This window comes from Cyprinus carpio, chromosome B21 (assembly GCF_018340385.1).
Source record: "Cyprinus carpio isolate SPL01 chromosome B21, ASM1834038v1, whole genome shotgun sequence".
Lineage (NCBI taxonomy): Eukaryota > Metazoa > Chordata > Actinopteri > Cypriniformes > Cyprinidae > Cyprinus > Cyprinus carpio.
This window is the reverse complement of record NC_056617.1, coordinates 18,325,461-18,347,507: the sequence shown is the minus strand read 5'-3', so window position 1 is coordinate 18,347,507 and position 22,047 is coordinate 18,325,461. Positions and strand designations below refer to the sequence as shown.

The following is a 22,047-nucleotide window of genomic DNA, read 5'->3' as shown; positions in this document are numbered from 1 at the left end:
ATTAATTACAAAAATATTCTCTAAAATTTTGCCCAGCTGGTCACAACACATGTGATGCCTAAACAGCCAGAAAAGAACAATTAGGGCACTCCCAATGAGTTACGCTCCCTACACCCTAAGACTAATAGCCCTCATAATAACCTCATGATTTACAATCATCAGTAATTGCTACATTTAAATCTGAAAAAACAAAACAAAACATCAACACACATATAGTACACAACCGTTTAGTAAGATTTTTCACATTTCTGAAGTCTTTTCTGCTTGCCATGGCTGCATTTATTTGATTAAAAATACAGTATTATTGTGAAATATTACTATCATTTAAAATAACCATTTTCTATGTGAACATATCATAAAATTAGATTTATTTCTTTGGTCAAAGCTGTATTTTCAGCATCATTACTCCAGTCTTCAGTGTCACATGATCTTCAGAAATCATTCTAATATGCTGATTTGCTGCTTAAAAAACATTTCTGATTATCGTCGATCTTGAAAACAGTTGTGCTGCTTCATATTTTTTGTGCAAACTGCAATACATTTCTTTTTCAGGATTCTTCAATGTATAGAAAGTCCAAAAGAACTTTCATTTATATTTTTACTGTCACTTAAAGTGTTCCTGCTGAATTAAGTATTAATTTCTTTAAAAAGTGGTTTGAATATCGACGTTCGTATTAAAAATGAACTTAAAAAGAAGTCTTTGGAAGTACACAATTCTTCTAGAATCTCAGATAAAGTCTGATTCATTTAGATCACAAATGTGACCCTGGACCACAAAACCAGTCCTAGGGGTCTTTTTTTATTATTGCTTTCCATTGATGTTTGGTTTGTTAGGATAGGACAATATTTGTCTGAGATACAACTATTTGAAAATCTGGAATCTGAGGGTGCAAAAAAAATCTAAATATTGAGAAAATCACCTTTAAAGTTGTTCAATTGAAGTTCTTAGCAATGCATATTACTAATCAAAAATTAAGTTTTGATATATTTACGGCAGAAAAATGTACAAAATACCTTCATGGAGCACGAGCTTTACTTAATATCCTAATGATTTTTAGCATTACAGAAAAATCAATCATTTTAAGCTATATAATGTATTGTTGGCTTTTGCTACAAATATACCTGTGCTACTTATGACTGCTTTTGTGCTGCATGGTCACACATATTGTCTCCGAAACAAAGGAGTTATGGAAAGACATCGGATTGCAGCCTCGGTTTATGCAACACTTGCTCATCCCTCTCTCTGCTGTCGTCACTGACGGAGATGAACTGGTTTCTCGTCTTGTTCTTTTTCTTGAGCCCCACCGGATGAGCGAGGAAGAGGTGACCTATAGAGTGTTTCCGTGCATCACACTCATCCCTGACCTGATGATGCACCTCCCGGTGGCCGGCTTTCGGGTCTCCGAGGAGCTCCCTCAGCTTTCCCGGGACATCTTTGCGCAGGTAGTGGTAGGGTTTCTTCCCGCAGTTGTCCCTTATGTTCCCATTGGCTCCGTACTTACAGACTAGAAGGTGAATCAGAGAGTGCTGATCGTGGATGGCAGCGATGTGAAGCGGCGTGTAGCCACCATTGGACTTGCCATTGACGTCCACCCCATGATCGCTCTTCCTAGACACCTCAATAATCCTACACACCATCTCAGCGTTTCCACACTTGACGGCCCAGTGCAGAGCCGTGAACCCTGACATGAAGTCCTTCTTCTCTGCAAGCTGGGCATCTTTTAACAGCAAGCCGTACACTTGAGTCCACTGTCCGGCCGCAGACTTCACCAGCCACTCGTGCTCCACGGGATCAAGCGGGCAATGGTGCGAGTCCTTGTGCTCATCCGCTTGTTTAGGGGTCTTGAAGTGTCTCCGTAACTGCGGCGAGGCCCCAGCGCTGGCCACGCTGTCTGTTCTCCTCTCACACTGAGGCGAGGGCTGGCTTTTTGTGTCAAGCTTCTTGTTATGACCACCCAAGTCTATTTGAGGCATTCGTAAAGGTAGAGCATACGGTTTGTTTGTGCTTGCTTCTTTCTTGGCGGCTCCCGAGAAATCAGGCTTCAGCGGGACGGTGAAATGTAAAGACCTTTTAGGTTTAAAGTCCACATTCTTGCTTCTTTCCAAAGCTATCTCTATGGGAGAGAGTTCCGCGCTGCCGTCTGAACCCTTCGACGGAGATCTGCTCAGAGCTCTCTGCTCAGACTTCCTACCTTCTGCATTTAGGGAACGAGTGGATTTTTCCTTCTCATCTTCTTCTGGATGTGATCCATCTTGACCGGAAACCTCTCTTGGTGTGTTTTCATCGTTTGAGGCTTCTAGTAGTAAATGATGGTACACTTTCTTTAGGACTACATACTTGGTGTCCTGGAATTCTTTCACGACAGCGATGTTGTTCACAAAGGTTTTGAAGAGGTCTCGGTTCTGTTTCTTCTCTGCAGGATCACTGCAGTTTAGTAGCTCCTTGAACTTGCTCAGCAGCTCTGAGTTTTTCACCTTTCCTTTGCCTTCTATTAGTGTGTTTAAAATCGCCTCTTGAGTCAAAGCCATGTCTTATTTGGTCCGAAATATAAACATACTGTATATGAACACACTGGACACCTGGACTGTCGGCACGCCCTTACCTGTTTTCCGGAATGAATGCAGCGACACGTGATAAAAAAAAGAGAAGTAAGACGTGGGTGGGGGCGGAGCTATGCAAAAGTTTAAAAACGATTCTTAAATGAAGTATTTTGTTTATTTTAGCATCATTTGTCAAGGATAAAGGGGTTCAGCTGAGCTAGTAATTGTTAAAAAAAAAACTGAAAATAAAGCATATCCATAATAATAAATTGCCTGTGCTCTCGCATGCGAGTGTGTTTGAACGAACATCAAGCTTGTTATTAAACGGTTTGGAGCCACGACTGATAATTACTCGCATATTTCTTTATTTAGAAGCGCTACCTTGCCATGTCTTAAGAAAGGACATTCCTGGAGTCAGTGGGAGTTTCCAGGAAGAAGCCATATTGAGCTGATGCTTTTGTGAAATTACGAATCCTAGTATGGCGAAATATTATCTCATGAATATTAATTACGTCGTCTCAACCTCATCCAGAACTGTCTAGTGACGTCACCTAGTTAATATTCAAGAGACCGTTAAAAACCTAACGGCTCTGGGCGTGGTTGGATCACTCAGTTCGGCCTTTCAGCCAATCAGCGCAGAGCGTCACATTGCGTTATTTAAATTCCTAAGCACGGCCTTCACCATAGTGCGGTTCGTTGATTCTCCATCCTGACCACACAGCTGTGTGTGTGTGTGTGTGTGTCAGTGGACGGTGAGAGAGAGACGAGGGCAGGCAGCTCCCTTTCGCCTTATCTAAACCACACGTACATTCCTCATCATGGCGGCCACGGATGTAGACATATTTTCTGTAAGTACCCTTTCCAGTCAGCTCTTGCTTCCAGAGACGCGCCTTCCCTCAGATGTACGTTACACAGTCGTTGAATGAATTGGGACTAGCACGAGCGCTACTCTAACCTAGCTTAGCCCAACGGACTCTATCTCTTCTACACTGACAGTAGTGTAATTAACGCTGTGTATTTACCTGCTTTACTGTGTGTGTGTCTCAATGAGCTTATTTTAAACCATGTAATGCATTTCTACATTGTCTTGAGTGTTGTGACCGTCTCTTTATTTACGCTACGGGCTGATACAACCTAAGTTACAATAACAGATTTCGGTTTACTACTGGAGAATTTCAGCATGAATTCAGCACAGGATAGCTTTTGAAGGCAGCGTGTTCCCTCATTTACCACTTTGTTGACATCTTTAGTGTTTAAATGCAGCCGAATCCCAGTCGAAACGTCACTACAACACTGAACCGCCGTCTTCATTCTCAGCACAGTTTGTAAAGTTTGGGGCCAACATGTGGCCCTTCAGTTTAAGATCACAGATGAACGTGGAGGCTGCTGATAGATGAACTGTGGGGTCTTTGGAGTAGCTGAGATTGCGTTTGCTGGTGTGAAGGTTAAGAAGATTACAAGAAGCAGTGAGATTTCAGTCTGTGTGAATTAAAGGAGAAGCAGGACGCTGCTGATGAGCCACCAAGATGAAAAGACCTTTGTTTTGGATGCTGATAATCTGGTGTCACCAGCAGGCTTCTTAACTTCCTTGATCTTTCTGAACGTCCTGAAACAAGACTTCCTTTGTAGGGCTGAACGATTTTGAAAAATAATCAAATTTTTACCAATTTAATATGCAAAGCTCTTTATTTTCTGTATTATTCAACAAAGACAAGCTATAAATCATTAACACAATATTAGATAGATTAAACATAAATGTTCTCTTCTGTAGCCCAGGCTTATATGTTACGATGAAATTAGGTTATGCATGATATGAATGACATTTTTATTTAACAGCTACGATCACAGTAGCATATCGACTGATTTGTTGAACTTTAAGCATGTAATAATTATGACAAAATAAAGCACTGACAAATAAGCCTGGTGTAAACATTAATATACAAATAACACAAACTAAAATAGATTGCAGAAATATAAAAACAAATTAAAGTCACTGTAATAAACATATGGACATATGTGGACTGCACTTTTTAAACACTGTGTGTTAACTTTAGACAGACTTTGAATAAATAAATAAATAAATAAATAAATAAATAAGAATATACATGACTTGATTATATGCACCGTAACACTGTTAATGCTTGAGTTATTTCAATGTGCCCTTTTTGAAGTACATCCATATATATATTCTTTCAGACATTTCTGCATGTGGCATGCCAGGGTTGCCAGGTTTTCACAACAAAACCCGCCCAATTGCTACTCAAAAAAAATTCAGGATGGATTTCGTTCAGGATGGATGCTTGGGAAAGCTCAGGGAATTATTTTCTCCTCCTAAATCTAATGTCAATTGGATCTGAGTTCAGCTAGTTTGTGTTAGAGAAGGGTAACTGTAGCTGTTTGTAGTCTGTTGGGATGGAAGGGTATATAATAGTTCATGTGTGTGCTGTGGAAGTGAAACATGGTGTGTTGCCTTAAAAGTCTCTGTTAGACTTAGAATGCTTGAATACAAGCATTGTTTTAACAGTATGCGAGTTAATGAAATGTGAGTGTGTCGAACAGTCAGTGCCTTTTGATTAGAGGTTTGTGTGGTTTTAGGCACCATATTGATCATCTGCATTGAGCCGTGGTGGTGGGTCAATTATAAGTCTAATTACAGAATGGGCAAAAAAAAGCTTTGAGGGACCGTTCACCCAAAAATTCAGATTCTGTCATCATTTACACACCCTCACAACATTCTGATGACTTTCTTAGGTACCACAGCTTTCTTAGTTAATAATGACAGATTTTACATTTCTGGGTGGACTATCCCTTTTAATCTCACATACAGTGCAGTCAGCGCAGTCTTTTTACTGAAAGATGCTTAGGATTGGAACAAGACGGTCCTGTTTAACGTTAATTTCTTTTATTGTATCATACTGTAGTTTCAGGGCAGGGCTGATGTAGTTACTGTTATGTAAAGCTATATGCGTTTTGCGATGAGTCAACATCCTGTTCGTGCTTGGATACCACTGACATTAATAAACACCAACATCACATGATTCAAAGGATGGAGGACCCTTTTTGGCAAGAACATAATGGTCTTAAGGGTGTGCATGTGTTTGTACTGTAACTTACATGCAGTTACACAGTCAGCTGTGCTTGTGCACACGGTTTCTTGAAGATCTTGTGTATAGAAAAGGCAGATAAAACCCAGTCTGCTGTTTTGTTTAGGGCAGATGCCATACTGCGACCAAATCTAGACCATCTGCATTCTTCTCCACGTCGACCCCTCCTCCTTCCATATCAGATGGGATGCCAGAGAAATTTCCGATGTGGGTTGTCGACTTGTCGTGTCAGTTTGCTGAAGCGCGCACACACACATATTCAGGTGTATGTAAGGGGTGAGAATGGAGCCGTCCCAATTTGGCTCTTCTCCACTGTCATTCTGAGCACCCATCTGCCCTGAACAATCTTATGTTGTCCCAGACTCTGTTAGAGATTGTCCGTTGGATGGCGTCACTGTTCCCTGCAGAGTTATAGTTTTAAATCATCTTCTTCGTAGCCGCTGGTCCAAATAATGCAAATTCATATCTGCTGTAGTATGCATTGAGAAAGTGTTCAACCTGGTCGTTTTCCAAATCTAGATTCACAGCCGTGGTCATTAGTAATGCAACTGTTTAGAAGCTTAAAAATGGAAAATTGCAACCAGAATGTTATTCTAAATATCTCTTTTAAGGACGAATGTAAGTCAGTGATGTTTGGAGTGATTGTTTTTGGATGAGGCGATTCTCTCTCTGAGGAACGCATGGAATGTTTCTTGATTTGCACACAGCTCTCAGTGTTCTGTCAGTATGGATAGGCCTGTCACTCCGAGGGAGGGTTGAGAAAATATTGTTGTGTGGCCCAAAAGCTGCACCATTTCCTCTCGATCTGCTGCCCTCTGAGGGGAAATGTTTCCCTTATGGCGGGGGCATTTGCTATCGGCCCCTATATGGGCATTGTTCAAGCCTTCCCAAGTTATTTTCCTCCTCCCTCCAGACTGCGTGTTTTCCAAAAACGCTTTCAGCCATTTCCTCTTCACATCCTAAAGATGGAGCTCCCTTTCAGTGCCTCAGCTTTGTAATGACACGGGGATCGGTTTTTCAGTCAAACACGTTTTGTGCTTGATGCATGCTGTTCCGCCAGCAGAACTGGTGCTTCCCTCAGTAGTGCACTCAGTGGTCATCTAAGTGACATCATTCACCAAATATGTGCCTGCACTGGGGAAGAAGACGAAGCCAGACAAGGGAGGAGCGCACTGGTTTCACAGTTTTTTTGGGGGCACTGCACTCATTAGCCTTTTAGTGGGTTTTTAGATTTGTTTGGTGCTGAATTATAGGATTTTAATTTGAGAGAGGCTTTGAACGACCGATTGTGTGAAAGGGTGCATGGTTTAAAGTCTGCGTGAAATGCATGGAATTTCATAGCTACTTTCTATATGGCTGTCATAGATTCTTCCATGCTAGTTTCACTTTGATTACTGTTACTTTTATTTACTTTTAAGCCTGTCCAAAGCAGAAATAAGGCTTTTTGCTTTTGTCAAGCAGTTATGAATTATAAAATAGATGTATATTTGAGCCAAGTTTGTATGTTGAGGCATGTTTTTATGTTCAGATATGGTGGTGAATAGAATTTTATTGTATTTTTTTATACTAGTAATGATAATTACTGATTTTCTGTTATTGCTGAAATTATGAACGTACTGCATGGCCTCTTTTTAAACAAAAATGTAATTGACAGTAAATAAAATTGCATGCTTTGTCAAATAAAACAGTACCTGCAAATCAAGTTTTGCTTGTTTGATCCAGGTGAAAAAAGTCTCATGTTATGCATATAAATATTAGCTTAATCAGCCAAATTCCTATAATAACACAATGTGCAATACAATATAACCCAAGCCCCCATTTGTCAACCAATCTGAGCTTGGCTGATGCAATACAAACAACTAGAAAGTGGTTATGTTGATAACAAATAGTCTTAGTATAATGTGGTGTCAGCTAAAATTATTTTGTTCTAGCAAAATAGATGCATGGCATTTCTGAATTATAATAGAAGACAAAATGTGCATTATTCATTGACATTGAATTATTATTTTTTTGTCCAGACAAGCATGGTTATAATCAGTGCTAAGCTTAAAATGGCCCAATTGCTGCTGGTTTATTGGTTTGACCAGTACTCCAAGCTTTATGTATGTCTTATTTCAGTCCATGTCAACCTCAAGGACAGACTCTCTGATTCCTTCCTAGAATGAAGAAAAGCGTAACCTCAGCCTTGGCGGTCATGTTGGCTTTGACAGTCTGCCCGATCAGCTGGTCAGTAAATCAGTGACTCAGGGTTTCTGCTTCAACATCCTCTGTGTGGGTAAGCAACTATTAACAGCCCATTTAAACTCTACACTAGCTGAACACCTGATCTTGTAGTGGAAATGCTAATCAGTCATTCTCTTAACGTTAGGTGAGACGGGCATCGGCAAGTCGACTTTAATGAACACCCTTTTTAACACCATGTTTGAAAATGAGGAGGCCAGCCATTACCAAAACGGTGTTTACCTGCGGCCCAGAACGTACGACTTGCAAGAGAGCAACGTCCACCTAAAACTGACTATCGTGGACACGGTGGGCTTCGGGGACCAGATCAACAAAGAAGAAAGGTACAAAAACCGCTTACTGCTCAGACCAACATCGTTGTGCTGCAGCCTCTGAATGTTGGCTGTAAAGATGGACAAACAGACAGAGAGACTTGCTGCCTGTCTGAAGTAGTTAGGAACGGTTCCAGACATTGTGTCTTTTAGGAAAAATGCATCCAGGCTCTGAAAACTTACAAGCAATGCATGCAGTAAAAAACTTCCCAAGAAGTCAAAGGACGAGGTCAGGCAGTGTAAACATGGTCCGGGGAAGTCTCTACACAGCTGCGTCTCTCTCGCTCTCACACCGAATGTCTGGATTTCATTAGAGGAGATAATAAATATATGAAATTCTCTCAACTGTTGATGCTTATTTAAAGTGAATGCATGTCTGAATTCTTGTAACGTGTCTGTTTTCTTCAGCTATAAACCCATTGTGGACTATATCGACACACAGTTTGAAAACTACCTGCAGGAAGAGCTGAAAATAAAGCGTTCTCTATTCAATTACCACGACACCAGAATCCACATCTGCCTCTACTTCATCGCTCCTACGGGACACTCGCTCAAGTCCTTGGACTTAGTCACCATGAAGAAGTTGGACAGCAAGGTAAGTGCACATCACTGTGGTTTACTAGTGAGGCTGCTGCATGACACTCCCTTAGTCGCCAAATTAGTTTTAAAAAGCTTTATAATGAAGATTTATGACTTCACTGCAGATGTCATCTAATAGCATGTACAAGATTCTCTCTATATTAACTAGTTGGTTTAACTAGTTGTTTATTAGCATGTATATTACTAAAATTGTTTTTTTAACTAGTTGTTTATTAGCATGTATATTACTACTCATATATTGGCATATTAATTTAGATCCTTTAATCCTACCCCATAGCTTAACTAACAACTATCTTATTAACTATTAATAAGCATCAAATTAGGAATTTATTGAGGGAAAATGCGTTAACCGTCAGCTACTCATATATTGGCATATTAATGGTGAGAATTGAACCTTAAAATAATCAATATACTAAAGAAAGAATTGCAAAGTTATTGCATCATGATTCAGAACCCAGGTATCGATATAAAATTGTTAAAATTATAAAATTGTATTGCCAAGTCTTTGCTTGCAATAAACACAATCCTCATCAGTATTCAAGTAGTGTGTGAATGGAAAACATTATCATTAATTATTATTAAACATGCTTGCAGTATTTTAATATTTAGAAATTGTGTAGGACTCTTACGTTCAGATTTCCTTTGCTGCTAAAGTCATTAATCACTATCTCTTTTTGTGATCATTTTTGTGTGTGTATATACAGCGTGTTAGTTTTGCTGTATATGTGTGTATTGATAATCCTCAAATATGTGGAAATGTAGGACAGGGGCTTCTCTCTGTCCAGTGGAAACAGAGCAAATCAATTTTTCATTTCATCAGAAAGTAACAGCATGAATGAGAGTAGAGCTCGGGGTTTCTGTTTTTTTTAGGAGATGCACAGATGGCTGGTAATGATGTGGCCCCAGGGCCCCATGAACACAAATACACATCAAGCCTGGGAAATGCTTCGTTTTTCTCCCTGCCGTTAAATGTCACATGATCAAGTGTTCTATAGAAAGCATGTGTGTTTGTAATTTGTAAGGCATTTGTACTGCAAATGAGTGTTGATTTTATACACAGACGTTGAGTTTTGCTCACAGTGAGACACTGAAGTCACTTCTGAAGGCATCTCTTTACACAGCTGAGTTAAGGCTGCTCTGTGCCTGCTCACATTTCTGTGTAAAGAGGTAATGCTGCATGGGAGCCAGACTAAATTAAGCCAGCTCTGACCCACCTCAGTCCCTCAACCAATGACTTCATGGACATAAGACAGTCATTTTTCATCAGAATTATCCTCAGGTAGTCTCACATGGAAGAAGTTACAGTCATGGTCTGTTCGTTCATTTATGAATCTGTGAAACACATGCAGCCTGATTTATTACTGGTGTCATATTTAGCACAAGATCTTTTAATTGCATGTTTCATTCTAGTCTATCTTATCTCTAATCTAGCTACAAGCTAGAACATAATGTTTAAAATGTATTTTATTTCTTGTTAGGTGAACATCATCCCTATTATCGCTAAAGCTGACACGATTTCCAAGAGCGAGCTACACAAGTTCAAGATCAAAATCATGAGCGAGCTGGTTAGCAACGGTGTTCAGATCTACCAGTTTCCCACAGACGACGGAGCAGTGACCGAAATCAACTCCTCTATGAACGTGAGTCTTATCAGAGACATAATTCAGTTCCAGATCTCAGTGTGTATTTCATTGCTTTGTGTTTTATTTTTTTATTTTTTTATTTTTGTTTATTGTTTGTTTATTTATTGTATAAAAATGTCCATATGTTTAATCCGAGTTTTTTAAAGAGAGACAAAAAGTCGTGTGTTCCAGCCTTCACTCATACTTCTACCATATTTCCAGAATATTTTTATTTTTAATCATCTGAAATATTCTGCGCCTTATGTTCTAAAGTGACCTGGACAATAAAATAGTTTTAATTGTAATATTTTAAATTTAATTTAATTTTTTTTTTTTTTTTTTTTTGTAGTATTTTTTATGCTGTAAAATTCACTTTAAAGAAGCTCTACAGTTCTCATTTTCATTCATGGAGATAACATGATGATTTCTGTCACCTGATAGATAACAAACACTTTAAAAATGAAAATAGCATTACAATTATGACTGTAATCAATACATGGCTGTAGAGGACCATGTGTTAGTCATTTTCCTTTTCCACTCCATAATATAGTTCTTTTCACATGTTTTTCGGATTAAAAAATTACCATTTTAACAAGCAACACAACTCTTTATTTTACCGAAGCAAATGCAGGAAAACTCTCGTTGCGTTTTGAAGAAGGAGGGAGAAAACAGCTTAGAAGGGTTAACTATTTAACCTTTTTATCTACTTGAAAATACAGAACTTCCATGTTTTTACCTCTTTATTCTAGGCCCATCTTCCCTTTGCTGTGGTGGGCAGTGTGGAGGAGGTGAAGGTGGGGAATAAGGCGGTGAGGGCCAGGCAGTATCCGTGGGGAGTCGTTCAAGGTAATGTCACACTCTTGTGCTTTGGTCTCTTGTGTTGAGCTGTAATGGATGAGCGTGACTCTGTCACTGGAGAGTATCATGCTCGAGGGGCTGGAGTACATCAGCCACACTGGACTTTCATTTGAACCCTGCTTCTCCCTGCGGATGCTGGGCCGGGGGGATTTTTACAATGCCTTTCATGTGAAAACAATCCCATCAATCAAAGCGGCGATAAATGCCACTCTAGACGCGAGCTAATTACTGTTTTCTCAGATGTGAGAGAGAGAGCCACAGATAAGGTCACGCTGTTAGTCATGTTTTTCGTCTAGTTTAAGTAGAGACTCGTGCTGCATGAAAGAGATGCTCACTTCATGTAGAACAGCAGTTGAGTCTTAGTGTTTTTCTGCATTAATTAAAAATATTGTCGAATGGGAATTAAATCTTTTACAGTTTTTCAGTTCTCAGCCAATACTTGCAAAATTACTGGAGCTATGCTTGGTACAGCTAACAGCATTCAGTGGACGTACATGCATATATTTAATACTTTTTAAAATGAAAAATTTGTCACATGATCTTTCCAGAAATCATTCTAATGTAAGGTTGTATTAATAAGTTGTATTTTTATTAGTGTTAAACAGTTGCTAATTTTTTTTTTTTTCAGGATTCTTTGAATATAAATTTATTTTTTCACTTTATTTATAGGATTTTCCACAAATACAAAATATCAAACATTTTAGAATACTATTGTACATTTTAACATATGTAGTGAATATAAATTTTAAAGGAAGCATAAATGTACTTACTGTCACTTTTGATCCATTTAATGTCACCTTCCTGAATAAAATTCTTTATATTATTTAAATAATAATAATAAAAAACTTAATTGGGTTTCTTTACTTTCAAAATGTATTGATGGATTAGTTTAACTCATCAATGTAATTAAATTAAGATGGAGTGTGTGTGTGCTGTTGCTATAATTCCAATCTTTTAAAAATCAATCAGAACACAATGAAAATAAATGTCGCAAAATCTAATATGCATATTTAAACTCATATGGGCAGCAATGCTACTTCCACATATTACTGGTGTTTTTGGTAATTAACAGTAAAATAGTAAATAAAACAGTGACCCAGATGAAGAAGTTCTCTGATATTATTGTTCGTCGGGTCTCTGGCTCACACACACTGCAGCTGCAGTTGTTTAGAGCACGTGTTTACGTCTGTGTTGACGGTGATCGTGTGTGTTTCAGTGGAGAACGAGAGTCACTGTGATTTCGTCAAGCTGCGGGAGATGTTGATCCGAGTGAACATGGAGGATCTGCGAGAACAGACTCACGCCAGACACTACGAACTCTACAGGCGCTGCAAACTAGAGGAGATGGGCTTCAAAGACACCGACCCAGACAGCCAGCCTTTCAGGTGCACTGCTTGGCCACTGTAATACATGTAATATCTGTATTTTTCACTGCGTGAGAACATGGCTTGTCGGACATAGCAACAGTAACTAAATAAATTAAAATTAAATACACATAATATTTTATATTATTGATTTTTTATTTTTTTTTCTCTGTATGACCCCTCTACAGTCTACAGGAGACGTATGAAGCCAAAAGGAAGGAGTTTCTTGGAGACCTGCAAAGGAAGGAAGAGGAGATGCGGCAGATGTTTGTGAACAAAGTGAAGGAGACGGAGGGCGAGCTGAAGGAGAAGGAGAGAGAGGTTAGTCCTGACGCATTATGATTTATTCTGCTTCTCAGAATCATCATCCATCAGACTCCAACCAGTCATCATAAAGACCACATGAAGTCAAAATAGAAAGATTTTTGGCTTTTAGTATGAATATGTTAGCTTTAAGTTTATCTGTAAGCTAGTGACAACATTCGCATTTTAGAAGATTCACATCTTACAGTCTGTGGCTTCAGCAGCATGGATCAATGATTTTGATGACATCATCCTGCTCTTCTGTTTCTGTCCAATCAAATGCTCTCTAGAATGAAGAGCCGGTTCAGACAAAGCTTCTGGCACAGCGCTCACTTGTGTGTCTCTCCTCAGTTGCATGAGAAGTTCGAGCAGCTGAAGCGCATGCACCAGGAGGAGAAGAGGAAGGTGGAGGAGAAGAGACGGGAGCTGGAGGAGGAGATGAACGCCTTCAACAGGAGGAAGGTGGCCGCCGAGACCCTCTCGCTCTCACAGCCCCTCAAGAAGGACAAAGACAAGAAGAAGTGAGTTATCCTTCCATCTGATTTCTCCACGCGCAGAGATTCAGCTGCTCTCACATGTGCAGCGAAATCATGAACTGAAAGAAAGGTGTCAGAGGCCAGGGCAGCCAGTTCTGAGCTCGTGCAGCTCGAATCAAGCTCATCTAGCTCCATCTTCTGGTCATTGATGGTGTCTGCGTCTAACATTTACACAGCGTCCATTTTGAGGTTTGCACCTGACATGGATCCACCCGGTGAAATTTGCTCTTTAATATAGTCACATAAAACCAATTTACCAGAAAATATGGTCCAAGTCTCACCAGGTCAAAACTGCATTGTTAAAAGAAAAGAAAAAGTCACATTTTATTAGTTAACGTGCTGGTAAATAAAACAAAAAGTTTACATTTTACACAGTTTTCATTTCTGTTTTGTGTGAGAGGAAATAAAATACACTAGTATATGTGTCCCTGGAGCACAAAAGCAGTCTTGAGTCTCTGGGGTATATTTGTAGCAATAGACAACAATACATTGTACGGGTCAAAATTATTGATTTTTATTTTATGCCAAAAATCATTAGGATATTAAGTAAAGATCATGTTGCATGATATTTGGTAAATTTCCTACCGTAAATATATCTAAACTTTTTTTGATTAGTAATATGCATTGCTAAGAATTTCATTTGAACAACTTTAAAGATGATTTTATCAATATTTTTTGCTCCCTCAGATTCCAGATTTTCAAATAGTTGTATCTCAGCCACATATTGTCCTCCTAACAAACCATACATCAATGGAGAGATTATTTATTCAGATTTCAGATGATGTATAAATCTCAATTTCTGAAAAATTGACACTTATGACTGGTTTTGTGCTCCAGGGTCACATATAACAAACATAAATTATTGTGGCATTCATTATATACATGCCATTTATTATAAACAAGACTGAAACTACCAGCGTGTTGCTAATAAACTAATGGGTAAAACTTTATTTTAAGGACCAATTCTCATTATTATTAGCATGCATATTACTTGCGTACCCTATACCTAAACTAACTACCTTACTAACTATTAATATGCAGCGAAGCAAATTATGATTGTTTTGATGGATATTTATTTTGATAAATTTGGATCAACTTGTGTACCTCTTTCATTCTAATTATGAGCGTTTCGAGTGTTTAATGTGATTTGCATTATGTAGGTAGCTTTGAAATAATTGTTGCAGCACGTTTCAGATTCTAAAAAAATGTGACTGATAGTCCATAAAATGTTAAATGTTATTTTCTCTATTAATGTGATAAAGTAATGGGTGAAAAAAAAAAACTCCAGCCCAATATTATACATTCATTTGTTCCATACATCACAACATGTATGTATATTTATGTTTCTAATACACTTCCATTCATATGTTTATTTGCATGTTTCCTTCTACATCATCTTCAGTTTAATTTCATTTTCTTGTTTTGTGTTTGTTTTCTTTCAGTTAATTTATGAGCACATCGCAGGCCATCCATGGACTTTCCTCTTTTAACGTTGCAGCATCAGCTTGTTTTTTTGACATGTTCCTCATTGTGTTGAAGGACCAAAGACCCTGATGGGAAGCCAGAGAGATGCATTATGGGGACTGAATCTGTTCTTGCGTTGCTACATGTTGTTTTTGTTTTGTCTTTCAGGTGGGTGGGGGTCTTTTTTAATGCCCCTCCCCTGCTCAACCCCATTTTATTTTTGGGACCGGTTTGTTTTGGTACTAACCATCTGTTCATTTGTCTTAGTCAGGCCAAATTTTGTGACGTATATGTTTCCCTTGCCAGTGTACAGTAGTATTTAAGACCTGAGCCAAACTCGTTAACAGCAGTGATGTACTAACTAATGTACACGTGTATGATTTCATTATTATATCAGCCTGCATGGGTATGGCTAAATAAAGCAGTCTTAGACTTATTTTTGGTGCTGTTTTTAAAAGTTCACGACAACAGATATGCAAATAATATTTTTAGTATTTTAATATTAAGCTGTATGGTATTCACGTTCTGTTGTTTATCATATAACTGTAGCAGTATCTGAACTCAACCTTCTACAGATCTTCATCTGCCAACGACGGACACAGAAACAGAAGAATGCTGTTTTTACCAAATAAAATGAACAGTCCCTTTTAGGAAAGGAAGTTTTTATTTGTTTCATTTCAGAAAAGGAGGAATATGATATCTGTAGCTGCCTTAGGAAAGGGTTGAGACGAGGCATTCTGCTTAAAACAGAGTGAACACTGAAATATCTGAAATGTAATTTCATCTTCACATTAATACTACAAATCAAGCAACATTATGAAATGTCAATGGATATAACTTCAAAATGCATAACACTATAAAGCATAACTTCATTAAGGAATTAATTGGCCAACAAAAAGATTTCTGTTAAAGCACCATAATCTTACAGTATGAATAACTCGTATGAAAAATATAAAAACATATAAAAGGAATTAAAAAAACAAATGTAATAGAAATCTCAAATATGGTTAAAGTGCTGCATAAAGCTTTCATAAAAGAAATCAAAAAGTGCCTTGGCCATCATTTAGCCGCTCACAGCTTTCCCCGAAGCACTCGTTAGATTACTGACTAGAAGAGGGTCGTAACGGAGGACAGGACGAGATCTGTTCTTGTGTCTCCTGCAGTCTACGGTCTGCTGTTTTCACCGACACATCCTCATCATAAAAGCACCAGAAACCGTCATAATAGTCGTCCATGTCTCGGTCCCCTTTCTTTCTGTCCCCGTCTCCCTCCTCGTGTCCTCTGAACGCCAGCATGCTGGAGGCGTCCAAAATGTAGACGGCGTTGGTGTGTAAGGAGAGCTGGAGGCCGCTGAGGTACTCATCCACCATCTCCTTACAGCAGATGAACTCTGAGCTCTCCATCTAGAACCAGTGCAAACATCACGTCATGACCAACATCAGACAGCACGGCCCTGCAGTGGATGCCTTGGACAAAGACCCAAAAACTGAAACCATTAAAATGCTGTCACTGACAAAGTGTCTTCAAGAAGTCTTCAAATTCCCAGAAATAGATTGTGTGAGAAACATACACTTGAAGTTTTCAAAAAGAGACCTGTTTTCTGATCATTAAAAAGTCACATACACTTGAAGTTTTCAAAAAGAGACCTGTTTATTGTTCATTTTTGGACAATTTAAAAAAACAATATAATTATATATATATATATATATATAAAAAGAAAAGCACAGTTAATAGTGATGCATTGAAATTTTAGCAACCTGAAAACATTTGACCAAAAAATAAATGAGTTTTGGCCCAAACAGTCTGAAAACATGGACCTGAACAGTGACGTTTTATTACAAGCTGCTATTACAAACGTTTAATCCTTAAAATACACTAGTATCTGGTATGCAACTAGTACAGTAAACTTTATCTGAAGGAACAATTCTCATTATGAGCTAACATGTATATTACTAGCATATTGGCATTTTATTAGTACTTATAAAGCACATATTAATGCCTTATTGTGTATGATCATATTTTAGATCCCTTAATCCACCCCATACCGGAACTAACAACAACAACCAAACTAACTATTAATAATCAGCAAATTATGAGTTAATTGAGGCAAAAGTCACAGTTAGCTAATAGTGAGAACTAGAGCTTAAAATAAAGTGTGACCAAAAAAATCTTACTGGTAACATCTGGAATAGGTTCTAGTATCTAATAAATGTGTAATAATATTTATAGAATAAGTACTAATATCTAATGAAAAAACACTAGTATCTTTTAAAAATGTATCAGTATGTAAAGAATAAGCACTTGTAGCTAATGAATATATATTAGTAGTTAACAGAATAAATACTAGTAGCTAAAAAAAAAGACTAGTAGCATGAAAATAGATACTAGTATGTTTAGTGATTAGTAGGCATGCAATGATGGATGCAAATTGCACAAAGAAACAAAAAAAAAGTATTTTCATTTATAATTTGCTTTAAATCTCATTTTGTAAAAAAATAAATAAGTAGAAAATTGTATCGTGAAATCAGTGTCATGATTCATATGGCATCCTGTGATTATTATTAAACAAATTTATTTTCGGTTTTGGTTTTTGGCTAAATATAAACTTTTAATTCTGCTTCAGTGTTTTTCTTAAAAAATAAAACTAATAATATTATATATATAATTTATTTTGGTGCATCACTAGCAGATTCTCAAAATATTCCAAGAAGCATATCAATCTCCCAAAAGCTGTAAGATCAGTGATGTGTTCTTGACTACCTGTGCTTTCGTCAGCAGGTCGGTAAACACAGAGAACCAATCAGGCGTCAGCTTCTCCAACTCCAAAGTGATGATGGCCAAAGCCAACATGGAGCCCTTGAACTGCCAGAGCTGGTGGCAGGCCATACAGTGCTGCACCTGTCTGGTCCACAGCGACGCCTGGAGGCAGGGTCTCTTCTGAGGAAGCCTGGACATCAGCAGGCCGTGGAACTGAAGGACAACAACAAACCGCTTAACCAACAGAGACAACCTAATCACTTACAGAGGCGAGGGTCTGTACCTGTACTCACCAGAAGCCCTTACTGTCTAAGCCCTTCATAAACAATGTGCCGTGTTCAAATAGTATTTAAAAAATAACACTGATTCTCAATCCAGATACATTCTGGTTTTCCTCAGTGCAGGCTTTTATTACTATGAAAGCCATGCACAACCCACCAAAATGATTTATTTTTTTTTTTTTTAGTTTTTGGGAATTTATTCCCTGGTTGATTTTCCATTCAAGTCAGTGCGAAATAGGAGTTTGCAAAATTGGTAAATAATTGGCATCAAACGATATTACACTAATCATCATTGATGAATACAATAATGTGCACTTAATAAATAGGGCCAATTCTGATTTCACACTGACGCACATGTTTTCTAGCTTCATCTGTTTGGAAAATGAAATAAGCCATGTTAAATGAACAGGAATGACGTCCTGGTTTCATGAGTTCAGGGTAGTAATACACACTGTTAAATGTTTACTGTAGAAGTGTGACTTTCCTCTGTATCTATGCTGTATGTGTGAGCGTTCACTTCTCCCAGAGACTGACCAGTCACATGGACCTTGTACGGTCATATATTTAAATTATTCTAAATTGTGGATATTCACACAATTAATTTTTCTATGCTATTAGATATTTTTTCATTTTGCAAGCAATTATATTTAATTGTTCTATGTGTTATAGACGTCTAGATATCTATGATATGATCTATATGGGGAGATCTCACAAAAACATCCCAAAATATATAATGCATATGCATAAAGAAAACAAAGCATTTTTAGGACCATCAAGGTGTTTTTTTTTTTTGGCATTATTAATATTACTATTAAGCAGCACAAAATTAATTCAGTAAATGTACTTAATTTAATAATACATATTTTTTTGCAAATCATGATAATGAAGACATACAAAACTAGTAAAGTAAAGTATGTGCTAATTTGCCATGAAAATAGTTTCACACTGAACCCAGTCCTGTGTAAAAAATTTAAAATGTGTCATTCCAAAATATTTCCTGGTAATAAAACTCTAGAAAACATGACAAAAAATAAAAACTTTAGGATTTTCCTCAAAGTTCACTTATAATGCTTTTCCGCACCTAAAACGGCCAATAAATGTGCAGCCTTTTTTGGTAAATTATATTAAATTTGAATTTCCATACAAAACATCTTAATGGTCCTAAAACAGGCTTTGTTTTCTTTATCCAAAATATATTTATCATTTTGATTTGGGGCAAAAAAAGCTCCATGTTTCATGAGTTTCTCCCATATTTTAATTACATTTTCTTAACTAAGATTTTTTTAAGCATCAGGATTTATTTATTTATTTATTTATTTTTTAAATCACAAAGGTAATTTTAACAGGGTCTTGTTTCACATGTTTTAAATTTCTAATGGCTATTTTATGACTGTCCGTGGTGTGCCAAAACAGCAATTGCTCTCCATTTGTTAACTGTTGGTCCTCTCGTCCACGTCTATGCCATACGAAACTGGTGCAAAGAACGTCAGTTATATTTTTAGACATTTTAACTGAACCCCACCATGTAGGAAAGACAAAGTATGAAGATACACTACATTGCCAAAAGTATTGGCACCCCCTTCTAATTAACAGGTTTGACTAACTTTAGTAATTTCCATGAGTAAAAATCGTAATTTTTAAGCATGTAATGATATTCTAGGGAATTATGTGCTTATAATTTATAGCAACAGTTTGACCAGGAGCCTTTTCTATTCTAACATGACAATGCCTCTGTGTATAAGGCAAGGTTCAAAAAGAAATGATCAACTGAGTCAGTGTGGAAGAACTTGAAACTGAAAGTAGTCAAACCTGTTCATTAGAATGGGGTGCCAATACTTTTGCCAAAATAGTGTAGTTCCTATTTCTGACAGTATATTTGTATTGGAGATGTTTTGCAGGGTTATCTATCTGCTTTACTGCTAAAGTACAAGCCAGATTAGTGCCTTGGCCGAATACGCACCACAAGCAACTCGTATCGCCCCTAAAGAAGGTTGCAAGCGGTCGATCGCCATGCAGCTGCAGATTTCCACACGCACAACGTCAAGGACCAAATGTCAGTTTTTGCTAATGTTTGCAACAGACACATTAAAGGGTTGTATGATTTCTGATGACTCACAATGTGAATGAAGTCCATTGGCGTGGCGATGTAAAGGTCCCAGTGCAGCTTGTTCAATATGACTCGCTCCATGCGAAGAATCTCAGCTGTTGAGAACTTGCATCTGCTTTGCTCCAGCAAGTCTTTAACCGATGCGATCACCTGTTCACCAACAAAACAGAACAATAAACATGCTGGAATGGTTCAAATATTGTGTGGGGAGTCTCTGTTATTGTGCTACAGTGAGGAAAACACATCTTGCCTCATCTTCCTCGTTGATCTTTGCAGCAAGGATCAGAGAGGTGATGGCCATGCATCTGAGGTATTTCAGCCGGGTCTGCAAAGAAAGAGGACTTGGAGTCTATGCCATTCAACTTTTTAAGTGATGGGAGGAAATGTGTAATTGTTTCTCTTACTTTGACTGCTGCGAGCAGGCTGTTAAGAACACAGACTCCCAAAGCGAATGTCTCTGAAGAAAACTGGAATAGGCTGCTCATTTCACGCAACCACACGATCGCGTCATGGTACTGAGGTGGGCTGATATCTGAACCCTGAAAGCACACAAAACATGGCAAATGTTCAGCTCACATTTATTTCTGACACCTGTGTTCCCTCCTGAAAAGACCAGCTTGGACCACACAGCATGACTTTTCTGGTCTTGCTGGTTAAAGCAGTTCAGAAGCCTGGCAAATATGACAAATATGCTTCCACCTGAATGCAACCGTTCTTAAGCACCGGTGCTTTCCAAAGACGCCTTTCTCTTGCCAGGGTGTTGAGCAAGAGTGTGCCCAGCCGCTGATTCTCTTCCTCGCCAGGAGGTTTCATGGCTGTTTTGGAAACTAGCCTTTTCCACTGGAAGCAATGCCTGACAAAGAAACGCAGTTTAGTGATTTAGCATATGCTTTTATGCCAAGTGACCCTTGCATGCAGAGAAAATCAAGGTGTGATGTGTCTTGAACTTCAAAGATCTTAGTAACCTTTTAGTGCATTTCCTCTAGTTTGAGATCTTGATTTTGGGGTGCATGCAATGCAAAATGGTCCCAACATCAGGCCTACAGCACAGTTTTTACAATCACTCTCTACATTTGAATAAAACGTGTTGGTATTTACAAAAATAAACAAATGCATGACATTTGAAGATTTTAAGGAAGCAGAAAACATATGGGGCGTGTCGATTTGCATCAACTAGTAAACAAAGGCATGGAAACTTTTGGTCATAAAAATTACCTTTGAAAAAAGAAACACGGATCCTGTCATTGGCGTCCACTGCATAAATGTGCAAAAGAACTCATTCCCCCATGTCTGGAAAAAAGAGCGCACTGCTTTACACAACAATGAAACAGATCTTAAAATGCGTTGCTTGAAAACGACAGAAGCTCGATTCAACACTAACAGGTGTAAAACAAGTTATATACATAGCTATACTGGAGCACGAAATGTCGAATTAGAATCACCTTTGGAGAATATAAGAAAAGAAAAGTCGTACAATGCATCCACAGTTGCCCACAATCTGTTTTTGAACCCGCTTGACCCCGCCCACGTATTTGAGCACACGCTGTTGGTACCGCCCACATTTGTGACATCACGATTGGTTGATCCCGCCCACACCCTCGTCACCCACGTACTAAACTGTGTTAGTGGGTCGCACATACGGGTTCTTTTATATTCATTATAATAATTCATTACATTATGATGACTTTTCATTAGGATTAGAATATACAGAGACTGAGTTCAGTTATGAAAATGCTAAAATGTGTCTTTAAGGGGTAGAGTTATGGTGTATTATTGTAATTAGCTTTTAGAGGCGAATATTAGAAATATGAGGGGTATGTGCTCTTTCTATTATTTCAACAGTAGGGTTAGCACATCTTACCAGCAAACATACACTCATTCACATCCTTCTCTTCACTCTTCACTGAGAGGACATTCAAGTGAGACAGCCTTGCTCTCAGTTGTAGAAGCCCTAAGAC

At 38.1% G+C, this 22,047-nt stretch overlaps 3 protein-coding genes across 5 annotated transcripts; 1 reads left to right on the top strand and 2 right to left on the bottom strand.

Moving 5' to 3' along the window:
* Positions 1-1,028: 1,028 nt before the first annotated feature.
* Positions 1,029-2,635, bottom strand: LOC109058763 (ankyrin repeat domain-containing protein SOWAHB-like). Its single transcript, XM_019075961.2, has one exon. It carries the CDS (start codon positions 2,527-2,529, stop codon positions 1,186-1,188), a length of 1,344 nt encoding a protein of 447 aa, XP_018931506.2. The 5' UTR covers positions 2,530-2,635; the 3' UTR covers positions 1,029-1,185.
* A 581-nt stretch (positions 2,636-3,216) lies between these two features.
* LOC109058785 (septin-8-A-like) lies at positions 3,217-15,599 on the top strand. 2 transcript variants are annotated; one of them, XM_042748535.1, is made up of 10 exons: positions 3,219-3,389; positions 7,806-7,920; positions 8,014-8,209; positions 8,606-8,792; positions 10,276-10,437; positions 11,169-11,265; positions 12,494-12,662; positions 12,830-12,962; positions 13,296-13,465; positions 14,923-15,599. In XM_042748535.1, the coding sequence occupies exons 1-10, from the start codon at positions 3,360-3,362 to the stop codon at positions 14,924-14,926; spliced, it is 1,263 nt and encodes a 420-aa protein (XP_042604469.1). In that variant the 5' UTR covers positions 3,219-3,359; the 3' UTR covers positions 14,927-15,599. The 2 variants fall into 2 exon arrangements, with proteins under 2 accessions (XP_042604470.1, XP_042604469.1); XM_042748536.1 differs by lacking the exon at positions 14,923-15,599 and having other exon boundaries at positions 3,217-3,389; positions 13,235-13,443.
* LOC109058783 (cyclin-I-like) lies at positions 15,590-21,614 on the bottom strand. 2 transcript variants are annotated; one of them, XM_019075979.2, is made up of 9 exons: positions 21,532-21,604; positions 21,305-21,379; positions 21,055-21,129; positions 20,789-20,942; positions 20,494-20,628; positions 20,340-20,414; positions 20,099-20,239; positions 17,705-17,914; positions 15,590-16,347 (listed from the first exon to the last, which is right to left on the bottom strand). In XM_019075979.2, the coding sequence occupies exons 4-9, from the start codon at positions 20,900-20,902 to the stop codon at positions 16,045-16,047; spliced, it is 978 nt and encodes a 325-aa protein (XP_018931524.1). In that variant the 5' UTR covers positions 20,903-20,942; positions 21,055-21,129; positions 21,305-21,379; positions 21,532-21,604; the 3' UTR covers positions 15,590-16,044. The 2 variants fall into 2 exon arrangements, with proteins under 2 accessions (XP_018931524.1, XP_042604471.1); XM_042748537.1 differs by lacking the exon at positions 21,055-21,129 and having other exon boundaries at positions 21,532-21,614.
* Positions 21,615-22,047: the final 433 nt, after the last annotated feature.

What these genes read in the sequence shown, in the direction of transcription:
- LOC109058783 (XM_042748537.1), bottom strand. Translation starts at nt 20,902, where the DNA reads ATGAAACCTCCTGGCGAGGAAGAGAATCAGCGGCTGGGCACACTCTTG. An exon ending in TTAAGAACGGTTGCATTCAG is followed by an intron (nt 20,629 to 20,788) that starts GTGGAAGCATAT and finishes GTGTGCTTTCAG; the next exon opens with GGTTCAGATATCAGCCCACC. An exon ending in ACCTGCTGACGAAAGCACAG is followed by an intron (nt 16,348 to 17,704) that starts GTAGTCAAGAAC and finishes CACTGGTTCTAG; the next exon opens with ATGGAGAGCTCAGAGTTCAT.
- LOC109058763 (XM_019075961.2), bottom strand. Translation starts at nt 2,529, where the DNA reads ATGGCTTTGACTCAAGAGGCGATTTTAAACACACTAATAGAAGGCAAA.
- LOC109058785 (XM_042748535.1), top strand. Translation starts at nt 3,360, where the DNA reads ATGGCGGCCACGGATGTAGACATATTTTCT. An exon ending in AAATCAACTCCTCTATGAAC is followed by an intron (nt 10,438 to 11,168) that starts GTGAGTCTTATC and finishes TCTTTATTCTAG; the next exon opens with GCCCATCTTCCCTTTGCTGT. An exon ending in TGAAGGAGAAGGAGAGAGAG is followed by an intron (nt 12,963 to 13,295) that starts GTTAGTCCTGAC and finishes GTCTCTCCTCAG; the next exon opens with TTGCATGAGAAGTTCGAGCA.